The following is an 11,105-nucleotide window of genomic DNA, read 5'->3' as shown; positions in this document are numbered from 1 at the left end:
GGCTGTTCAACTGCATACAATACATTTAAATTCTATTCAGGTTTTATGTGCCATGCCCTAGGCACACACCTGAGAAAAAACGGCAACAGCCAAGTAATCCACATGACAAATGATTTTGTCTAGACTCTTTGTGTGAGTCAGTGGATTGAGATTTAATTCTCAAATTAGAAAAAAAAAAGACATAAAACCATCACAATCATAACAAGTAAAATCTCCTTAAGAATAAGTTTCTTGCGTGTTTAATGAAGTTAGAGTGAACTTGATGAGCCAGATTGTCCAAGAACTCCTTGTTGTTTTACTGAAGGCCGTCGCCCTTCCATGGGATGCCCAAACTTGACTTCAAAAAGTCAAAAACTCATTCCAGAGTTTATCTCATTGACCTCTTTATGTCTCTCTTTAATATATTTTGACATATTAGCTGTTTGGACAATGAATGAGTGAATATTTAAATGAAAGGTGACAGCACTTACTTTGCTGATTGGCCACTTGTTTCATGTGTTTGCAAGCACTTCTATCTCAGATGCAAATATTCTTTAGTCAGCAACTGTGCCCCAGGGGTACTGATTTGACTTCCTTTTCCTTACGGAATTTAAGGAGACATAACTTGGCAATCTTTCTCTTCTTTAAGCTGCTCAGAAGGACTTATTTCCCTCCTTTTGACAGTTTTCAACTGTTTCTGTCAGGGACAATACAACCAATGTCAAGTATTTTCATTTTAAAATATGTACATTTCTGATTCCAAGTCAATCAGATTAAACTTAACATTGTTTCTCTTGGCCACCATTTTAGAAAAAACAAATCACTTCTCGTAGCAATTCCGACTTACATGCACCAATCGCGTGGGTTTATTATGTATATCAACATGTATGATGGAGGCTTTGATACAACAGTTGACGAAGCAATTTAATTTTACATGCAGAACATATATTTAGGGTAAGAACAGATGCTTACTGCAGCAGCATGAGGTCCTCTTGTTTTTGGCTCAGGTAAAATGGGAGGGGCTTGAAAAGATTGCAGGCACACTGACCACGGATGTGTTAGCTGTGTCTCACATGTGCACGGTGAAGTTTGCCAAAACACGTTTAGTTATCGGAATTCAGTCTGACTTTTGTACTTGCCTCTTTTGTATGGTTTATGCCAAGACTGATAAAAAATTATACAACATGCATTTTCGGTTTGCATGTGAGTGTGATGAATTATCCCTGTAAGAAACAAAAGTAAGACACAACAGGTTGACCATCCGTGAAAGAAGTAAACTTATATAATGACAATTAGGATTTGATCAAATTTATTTAAATGAACAAACTAATGCAGATGACAGACCAACATAACTTTGAGACTATAAATCAGCACTTGAGTACCCCTGAGATGTCTTTTTTTTTTTTTTTAAAGTGTTTTAAGTTGAAATCTAAAAAAAAATAAATAACTTTCTACGGGCAAGGTTATTCATAGTAAGCTGATTAAAAATAGCTCAAAAGGGTCCCAACATATGAACAATTTAAAATGAAAATAGTCTGAAGACTAAAATCATCGCAACGAGGCTGATGAACATGACGATGAGTAAAAAGTTTTTTTTGTCAGGTGATGTCAAGCTCCTCTACAAAAAGCTTATATAGGACTGTGACATCATTATTGAAGTGTTGCATCTCCTGCTCAATTGGAACATGAGGCTCTACCATTAATCACAGCTATGGTGACCTGTGTAACTCTACGACACGCATGTTTCCAAGCATCTACTTCTTTCTAGTTGATCCAGACTGCTTACTTACACATTCATATGTACTCCCCTAAACACACACAAACACAGATCTGAGTCTTCTTGACGTTACGTGTGCAGTGTCTGGACACAGCCAGTGTCGCTCACAGTTTGGCTGCCATGAAATTGATGTGAGGTCTGACCAGAGGGAAGAGAGGCAGACTCCTCTTGAATTCCGTCATGTCCCGGACCAGCGACGGCTGCAGAAACACATAAAAAAACATCTTTAAAGATCCTCTTTTTAGCTCACTAGGGACTAGTTGTCACATTAACAAAAACAATTTGAACATCCAAGTAAAAACTCACATTACCGACTCAAAAACAAGATGTGTTTGTGTAAATGGAGTTCACCTGGGGCAGAGAGGGAGCAGGGGCCAAGTTGACATCGTTCTGAGCAGGAAATTCTCCAACGAGGGGACCTAAGAGACACGGTGAGGTCAGACTGAGCCGTGTGGTGTCCTACTTGGTCACGTGACTGCAGATACTTACAGGTGTCCATCTCTCTGGACAACACGTGAACTGACATCTTGTGTCTTTTAGGGGCATTCAGGGTTAGGCGCTCCTGTGGAAGGCACACAAAGATGAATATGAAACTGTAACCACTAGTTTATTTTATTTGATCGTGAGTGCATGTGTGTGGTTGGTTAATCGACTTACACGGCAGAATTGCATAACGTCATCTTTAGTTAACGTCTTCAGATGGGCCACCTCAATGTTATCTACGACACAAAGATGATCACAATGTTGGTATTCCTGCTATCATTTTGTCTTACAGTTTACACTTTTACCTATAAGTACAACGCAATAAAAAAAAAAAACATCTTTAAGAACCTCATCCTAGGCTTTTATTGTCTATAGTGTCCAATATCCTGCTCCTTCTACTCTTAATGCGAAACATGAGCAATCACAGAAGTGATCAAAAGGTGAGGAGGACATTTGCAGCGTTAGCTCACCTCGATCAAAATTATACTGTTGGGAGATAATCTCTCCCCAGTACTTGGCACACTCAGCAGACAGCTTTTTGGGCTTGTCCAGGCGGCGGATGGCCAAGGCCTGGATGTGCTTCTGGAAGGCTTCCTCGCTCATCTCTTCCACCGATTTCTCCATGGTGCAAAGGAACGCTTCGATGCGGCTCTCCAGGTAGTGCGGCGCCTTTTCAGACTGGATGATGAAGCGAAGACCTTGAACCCCGTTAGCCCGCCTTGGCCCGCTGAACACAATGTAGCCTTTGGGGTCCAAAAGAGAAATTGGGTTAGAGCTCAAAGCATAAAACACTGTTATAAAAAATATCAGGCTTCTTACCCAGCTGCTCTTTAGTTCTTAATGTGTTGAAGCACGGCTCGGAGATGATCTGACAGAAGAGCTCCAGCAGCATGTTCATGTGAGTCGTCTGCATGTCGGTCTGGTAGTAGATCTCGATGCCGCAGTTGTTATGCACGTCGTTCCTCTGCTGATAAACGTACCAGCCACCTGCCAGGAACGTGACAATATTCACTTTTTTTTTTTTTGCATGATCAAAAGAGAGCCTCATTGGAATTCTCAAAGCAGCAGAAATGATTCTATTATTTATTATCTATTATTAATTATATTAATATGTGTCTATTTTTGGCTCGATGACATCAATTCATACTTGCTGAGCACGAGTCTCCTTAGGTGGAATTAAGAATTTAATTAAAGCTTTTTCAAGTGTAAGGCTGCGTCACAGATGACGTGAGCATGCAAGAGGGGTGAGGGTCCTTCTCTGTGCTTGCAGTGTGAGACTGGCAGGGTGTTGATTTTATGAGTGCTTTTCTGGAGTGTGAAGGAGTACAAGACTTACCGTCTGGAACCTGTACCTCTCTGTAGCGGATCAGTTGGCTTGGTAGGAGAGGTTTGGTGCGTGCGTGCTGAATCAGAGTGTCCTCCACCATTTGTATCATGCCAAGAGCAGACTAATAACACGGCAAAGAAGGCAGAAAGAACAATTAGAAAGTGCTACAAATACAAAACATCAGGCAATATTTCTGATTGCATGCAAACACCAGAAATGATTTTCTGTCCTAAGAAGTAAAACACAAACTAACCTCCTTGGTGATGTTGCCATGAAGAAGGGCTTCGATATGTAACCGAGACAGCAGCTGAGGTATGAAAGCCTTGAGGCGCTGGAGAGTTACATCTGGAATACAGATAATAGTTATTTAAAATAACATCGAGTAACATCGAGTGTCTCAAAAGGATCTTAAGAAATGAGGAAACCATTGCTTAATAAAAATATATAAAAAAAACAAAACAAAAAAAACCAATCATCTCACCTTCTAGAGCATCTCTGAGTTCATCTTTGGTCCAAGCCACCTCAGTCATGAGTAGACGAAGGTAGTACATGGCGTGCTGGTGTGGTTGTTCTGCTCTGAAGTTATTCAAAGACCTCATGTACTGCAGAAAGAAATATATTTAAAAATAAAAAAAAATGAAGGCAGAGTAAATTCTGCACTGTAAAATTTCCTGGCTGGAGCACAGCAATGGTGATAACGCCAATCGCGATTACCGCTTCCTTGATGATGTCAAAACGCCTCTCATCGATTTCAAATGTGGCCATCTTCTCAATGATCTTCTTCAAAAGGATGTCTTGCTTGTCATTGTAGCCTTTAACAGAAAGCTGGAACAGTGAGAAAGAGCCAGATTATTTAACAGATTGATCAATGTCAAAATGTAAGTTTAATCATTTTTATGAACTTGATGGTCATCTCTTGTGGGACGATTGGGTCTGGAGACAATCGAATCTGATACAGGCAGCCAGGGGGATGAAGCTGTTCATGCACAACCTTTTTATGGTGAAATATATCATTTTCAACACAGTGGTGCTGTATTGGGAGAAAGGAACATTCCTAGGTTTCCTATTGTTTTTCTATGTAAAAACAATTTGAAAATAGAAGATACAAGTTCATTTTTGAATTGCAGTGTCATCATTCTGTACCCTTCGTGATTCAGCAACCGCACCAATTCATCCCCACATCACATGACTTGACAAATGGTCAACTGATTGGGCACAGCTTACAGATATACCAAAGTGATGTCACCAAGGAGAGACCACCATCATTTTCAACGAGAGGTTGTTAATGAGCAATACCAGCAAAGAGAGATTATTAGTGGATTATTCCAAACTTTGCAGAAGGTTTGTGAGTGGAAAAAGATTGTAGTAGTCAAGAAAAAACATTTTATTGACATTTGTTAATAGTACGGCTTCAAAATTTGAAGAAAGCTGATCTGGATTCAAAAAAGGAAAACGTCAGCATGGGCAAGCACTACTATTTGCTATGTCAGCCAAAGATGATGCGATGATAAGAGACATTGAGGGTGGAGAAATATAAATCGAGATAATGGAGCGGACTGCTTGAGCTTGCTGATATTTAGCCATTTGTGTTGACTCTAGCATTTTTTGGTTGAAACGTTTTGCAGTACATTGGTGTTTAACTTTTTGACAATTATAATCCAGCTGATGTTTTAAAAAAAAAAAAAAAAGCGCTACTATTTACATTGTAGATTATGGAGCAAACCATCCCTATAAAAGCCTCCATCTCGGAAACAACAAAGTGAGCAGGGGACAAGCAATCAATTTGACTTGCACATTCGAAAGTCCTCAAAGAGCACAGCACTTGCTTCACTTCCCCGCGGGGCTCAAAAAGCTTACTTACAAGGATGGCATTCATCCCTGAGCCTATGCCATACACCAGCCCTGCCAGGCGGGCTGCATATGTATACTCTCTTAAATCATCCTTCAGTAACCTGAGCAACAGGTAGGTCATATTGCAGTGTAGCGGATCTGCATATAAGTAGCGACTACAGAAGGAGGGAGAACAAAAACAACAAGACAGTTGATGGGAATGAGAGACATTGCAAATATGTGAAGATCGAAAGGAAGAGTATGTATATGCAGCCTCATGACTGTCCCGCACAAACATCAGGAGAAGTCTCACGCTTGTTTTGATAGTTTCACAGCACAGGAACAAGCATAAAAATCAACGTGCCTGAACTGAGGCACAAATAAAGGGATTCATAGGAATGAGTGTTTGCGGAAGATGAACGGAAGATAGACGAAGGATGGAAAAAAAATCGGGATAGAACAAAAGCGATACTGACACCAGCCAGGTCTCGTTTATGTGTTTTATTTCCATAAGAATTTTTTCTTTACGTTGAAGAAAAAGTAGATTATTTTTCACAAATAATGCCATTGAGGCCTGGCTGAGCCACTATAGCCCAGTCGGGGGAAGTGTAGGAGGAGGGGGGGACTTTTGGTTTGGGATGCAACATAAATCTTACGAGGGAATCAGAATACTTACATACATCCCATAGACGGTATTTTGAAGGTCATAGTTCAAACCAGCTAGCTCGGCTGCATATGCATACTCGTTGAGGGAGTCCTTTAGGAGCTCCAGGTATAAATAAGCCATGTTACAATGTAATGGGTCCACATATGCAAACGGGCTGTAGAAAAATAGCAGGGGGTCACAGAAAGAAAGTGCATTTACAAATGACAATTATTTCCCTCTTTGACCTAGGAAACAAAATGCAGCAAAATAAAATATCACGCACACAATGTATACTATCAGCAAGTGAAGTTTTCTTGGAAATGCTTTCTTCAAATAATTTTTATACTTCTGAAAATCTTTGACCATATAAATATTTTTGTCATGCGCTGGGAGTATTTGAATGAAAACTGATGTCGTAACATTTTTAACAGTCAGCACAAAACAATGAAAAAAACAAAACATTCTGCGCAATTAAGCTAACGCTGATGTAACAGAAATGGAGGAAAGGAACAAAAGCAGTTATTCTGAAGGATTCATGACCAACTAATGTGTAATTAAATGATTGTGTGAGCTGATGAAGGTCATTTAAATGGGTAATTGTGCAACCTTTCCGTCAGCAACCAAATAATTACATACCTGAAGAACTCAAAGTTCAGACACGCTTTGGGAAGAAAGAATTTGTCATCCTGCTTGAACCACACCTTGCTCATTGCTGTGTCCTAAAAAAACCACACAATAATAAAATGTCCTCAACCTTCTTTTAGCAAACACAATCACACCAGATTTTTTTTCTTCCATGTAATCTACATTAATGATAAGTGGCACTCCAGTACTCTGACGTCAAAACACAGCCGCCAAGCCGCAACACACTTGCCTTGATTAAAGCAGGGACGGAAGCAGAGTCTTTCTCAAGAGGGTAAATTTCCAAGTTGGTCGGGATGAACTCATTTTTCATCGGTAACTTGAACTTGCCGTTGAGGTCAGCACTGGCCCATTTCTGAAACCCGTACATGATTGAATGGTCTTAAGATGATGTCGTTCATCAGAAGCAAGAAGAATTTGACTGCCAGCACAGTGATGATTGATGATTAGCACTGTATTTGCAGAGATTCACCTTGATGGTCTCCATGGATATCGCCTCCTGCTTGTACTGCGTACCATACCATTCTTCTGCCTTGTCTGTTTCACCGTCAAATGACTTTGACACCAAAACAACCCTGAAAGTAGAGAATATGTGACATAACGCACACCCATACTTACTATATCAAAAATTAATGTGTAATAAGAAATTTGGTGTTACAGCTAAATTAGCTGTTAAATATATGTATGAGCATTACATTACTTTCCGTCTACATGTGTTGCTCCACCATTTGTTTTCAAATATCCTGTATTATAATATTGCACTCACCCAGTGCTTCTCAATCATTTTCTGTGATGCCCCCCTCTAGGGAGAAGAAAACATTTTGCGCCCCCCCATGCTTGTACCCTTAACATTAAAGAAAACAAAAAAATAAACGCACCGTGCCCCCCCCCCCACTATTTCAGAAGAACTCCACTAACCTGACATATTCTGGTCTCAGCTTGTCCAGCACCATCTCAATCAAGTCTGGCCTAAAGTCTTCCAAAAGGTACTCTGCCGCTAGAACCTCTTCAAGTGGGTAATACTGAAAAAACAAATAAGACATTAACAGAAATGAGTCTCTAAGTTAAGAGCAGCTTCAGGGTGAGTGTCAGGACAGGAAACAGAACCACCTACGTGTAGTAAACCAGACACTTTGGAGGTATAGCCACGGGGTCGCTCCTTGTCTTTAAATCGGAAGGCTACCTTGTTTAAATCCTGCAGAGAAAGAAAGAATCCAAGTCATACAAATGGATAGCTCAAATTTAGTGTCAGTGAGAATATTTTTTTGTTCCCCAAATTTATAAAATAATGTAATACCTTGCACTCCTGAAACACCCATTCCTGAGGTCCCTCTGTACGCAGTTTCTGGATGTACTGGAACATGTGAAAGATAATGTCTTCCACGTGTACTGTTGGTGACACGCACGTGAAGAGGTTATTTTACAATTTAAAGTGTTCCGCAAACACCAGACTGGGAAACACGAAAGACTGCTTACAAAGGCCTTCTTCTGTCAAGTCGACATTGATGATGAAGAACATGAATCCTTTAGCTCCTTCTTTTTGGCCTCCAACAAGTGTATTCACCCATCCTTAAAAGAATGACAATTCCACTACTTAGGCATCCAATAATAATAATTAATCGATTTTTTTGAATCCTCATATGCTCAAATGTAATCCTTCGGTGTGCCCTACCTTTACTTTTTAGTTCCGACAACAAACTTCCAGGTCCTTCGTGACCTATCAGGTGTCCCAGATAGTGTCCTGGGTTTGACTTATAGTATTTCTGCAGGTCTGGGATGGGGAACGTCACGTACAGATTCCTTATGTCTTTTATGGGCACCACTTTGTAGAATTGCTGGCACAGCAAACAGGGAAAATAAAATTATTTTTTAAAATGGTATCTAATAATTCATCAGCAAAGGCAAAGAACAGCTGCTCACTTTTAGAAATTCATCTTGAAAGGGGTGATCAGGAAATTCCGGGATAGGCACGTTCTTGTTCTCTACTTCTGCAAATAACTTGACCACCATAGACGTCAGCTCATCTAGGGATTCTGCGTGTAAGGACGAGGTACGCAAAAAAATAAATTGTCTTAGGCCAGATGCTCTTTATCAAATATTGGGATGTAAGTCACATAACACATTGCCTCCTAAAAAAATATAAAATCTTCCTCTGGGTTGCCTTACCTCTTCCTAAAACACAGAGGCCCATTAGATTAGAGGAGTAATACGTCGAGTGAAACTTGAGGAGCTCCTGGCGGACATCAATGCCATCATTAGATGGTCTGGTCTCAAGGGTCAGCTTGTTACCTAGAATGGACAGGGCACATCATATTTGCTTCTTGAATCCAATAATATATTTGTAAACGAGCTGAAATGCTGCACTGTGATGCTAACCTGTTCCAAATTTACTGAAGGGGTGATGTGGGTTGCCAGTGGCCTTCTCGAGTTGAAAGAGTCTCCAAGCATCATTCATCAGGTTCTTGTCATGCTCAGAATCCACAGCATTCACCTCGCGGTCCTTACAGCTCTCGTCAAAGAGCGGGCACAAGAAGAACTGGGCAAACCTAAAGATGACATTATGACACAGTGTGGATCATTATTCAAAAAAATGCTTTGTGACAATAAATTTAAATTGGGAATGCCATTTTAAACCATGAGAGGAAATTATTTAGAAATACCGTAGAAGGCAAATCATTGTTTTTCAATGATGAAATAGAATCAAATAAATAGTCCTTTACCTATCGAGAGCTCCTTGTAAGTGCTCATGAGACACATCAAAGTAATAATTTGTGTGCTCTCCACTGGTGAAGGCATTGGAGCTGCCAGCATGCTCACTCAAGAACTGGCTGTACTCATTCTCTTTTGGGTATTTCTTTGTGCCCAGGAACAGCATGTGTTCACAAAAGTGCGCCAAGCCGGCGATGTTCGCCGGGTCGGATAATGAACCTGAAATTTCAAAGTAGAATGATCACTGAGGTACAATCAATCGAGGCGAGGATACATTTTTCGATATACTGCAGATGATGGGTATACCACATAGAAATGTTCTTTATTTCTTACCAATGTGGACATCCAAAGCAGCGGAGGATTTGTCAGTCGTTGGGTCACTGATGAGCATGGCCCTCAATCCATTGTTGAATTCCAGGCCTCTGTAAAGTCGCTTGTCCTCGGGGGAGCGAATTATGTCTGCAACCACACTCTTCAGAGCTGGGTCAATCATTCTAAGTGGAGAAGATGACACCAGCCTATAATAGGGAGGATGTATACAGTATGAGCACAGATATTCACATATATGCAAACCCCAATTCCAACGAAGTTGGGACGTAAATAGGAACACAGTGATTATATTTAATATATTATATATTTAAGACAAGATATCGAACGTTTAAACTGAATAACTTTGCTGGAACCTGAAGAAAACTCTGCACGTAAGTGGCAAGGCCGAAAAAGAGCTCTTCATTTACACCGTGAAGTAAATCCATCGCACAACCATAAAACAAACCTGGCCACGTAACAGTTTTCATGAGGTCAAAGTTCCTAAAGCCTTCGGGTGGAAATTGGAAGGAGGCAGCCACCTCTTAATTTACGTTAATATGAAATTGTAAAGTTGTGTGGTTACTTATTAATATCACAATAGAGACCCCATGAACATTTGCCTTTAGATCACAAGTAATACAGCATTTATTGATCTGAACTCTGAACTCCAACTCAGAAGGCCAACCACCAGCCAAGTAAATAACTCTATGGGCATTACATTAGCATCTGTCTGCAATTTAAGATTACATTTAGCAATTTAAGCACTTTGAAGGAGAAAGGTCTGTAGTGTATACGGGATGTGGGGAGCCGCCCACTGGAATGAAAACCTGACTCATCAACAATGAATGTTGGGGCCATCAGCGAGAAACTACATTAGATGGCAGTCGAATTGTATTTCTATGAAATACACACAACACGCACTGATCCTTTAGAGTCCTTGCACCAAACAGGATGTAAGGCAGATCATTTAAGAAGAAACACAGGAAGTGTTTAAGATGGAAAGCGGAGATCAACCACCCGGCTTAACACGGCCCTGACCGGTGTCCGTAGCGAGGACTAGCTAGCGGGACTTCGTGCGATAACAACAGTTTTACTTCTTCTAACCATATAGATCGCCATGTAACACTTACGCAAATCCTTTGTTGAGATTGGGGCCGCTTCCTGCTGCTTGGAGATATTTCGTGCACTGCGCCGTTCGATTGATACACTTATACATACTTTGCATCCATGGACAACAAACCTTGCCTTTCACACCGCCATCTTAGTTCAGACAATAAAAATCGATCCCAGACGTCATCGAGAAGTTGTGCAGGGTGTAAAAACGCTTAATTCGTTTTTGTAACAATGGGGTATAACTTTGAAGGTCATTAAAACGTGTTCCTAATACGCGAAAAATACTACAA

The 11,105-nt window shown here is 40.4% G+C and overlaps 1 protein-coding gene across 2 annotated transcripts; it reads right to left on the bottom strand.

Annotated features, from left to right (window-relative positions):
* Positions 1 to 1,271: 1,271 nt before the first annotated feature.
* ide (insulin-degrading enzyme) lies at positions 1,272 to 11,092 on the bottom strand. 2 transcript variants are annotated; one of them, XM_088384450.1, is made up of 25 exons: positions 10,833 to 11,092; positions 9,727 to 9,887; positions 9,405 to 9,612; positions 9,061 to 9,230; positions 8,851 to 8,973; positions 8,605 to 8,717; positions 8,357 to 8,519; positions 8,161 to 8,253; positions 7,982 to 8,073; positions 7,799 to 7,879; positions 7,603 to 7,706; positions 7,157 to 7,259; positions 6,917 to 7,039; positions 6,679 to 6,761; positions 6,073 to 6,217; positions 4,281 to 4,391; positions 4,048 to 4,168; positions 3,820 to 3,911; positions 3,576 to 3,687; positions 3,059 to 3,226; positions 2,710 to 2,982; positions 2,414 to 2,475; positions 2,246 to 2,318; positions 2,108 to 2,175; positions 1,272 to 1,956 (listed from the first exon to the last, which is right to left on the bottom strand). In XM_088384450.1, exons 1-25 carry the CDS (start codon positions 10,925 to 10,927, stop codon positions 1,861 to 1,863), a joined length of 3,033 nt encoding a protein of 1,010 aa, XP_088240576.1. In that variant the 5' UTR covers positions 10,928 to 11,092; the 3' UTR covers positions 1,272 to 1,860. The 2 variants fall into 2 exon arrangements, with proteins under 2 accessions (XP_088240576.1, XP_088240575.1); XM_088384449.1 differs by having other exon boundaries at positions 9,727 to 9,911; positions 10,833 to 11,090.
* Between the last annotated feature and the right edge of the window lie 13 nt (positions 11,093 to 11,105).

Source organism: Syngnathus floridae, chromosome 9 (genome assembly GCF_059516105.1).
Source record: "Syngnathus floridae isolate MCC-2025c chromosome 9, RoL_Sflo_1.0, whole genome shotgun sequence".
NCBI lineage: Eukaryota > Metazoa > Chordata > Actinopteri > Syngnathiformes > Syngnathidae > Syngnathus > Syngnathus floridae.
The sequence above is the reverse complement of the archived record's forward strand: the minus strand, read 5'-3'. Positions and strand labels throughout refer to the sequence as shown.

What these genes read in the sequence shown, in the direction of transcription:
- ide (XM_088384449.1), bottom strand. Translation starts at nt 10,927, where the DNA reads ATGCAAAGTATGTATAAGTGTATCAATCGAACGGCGCAGTGCACGAAA. An exon ending in ATACCGTCTATGGGATGTAT is followed by an intron (nt 4,392 to 6,072) that starts GTAAGTATTCTG and finishes TCACTGTTCCAG; the next exon opens with CTTTCTGTTAAAGGCTACAA. An exon ending in ACAGTATAATTTTGATCGAG is followed by an intron (nt 2,476 to 2,709) that starts GTGAGCTAACGC and finishes TTTGTGTCGTAG; the next exon opens with ATAACATTGAGGTGGCCCAT.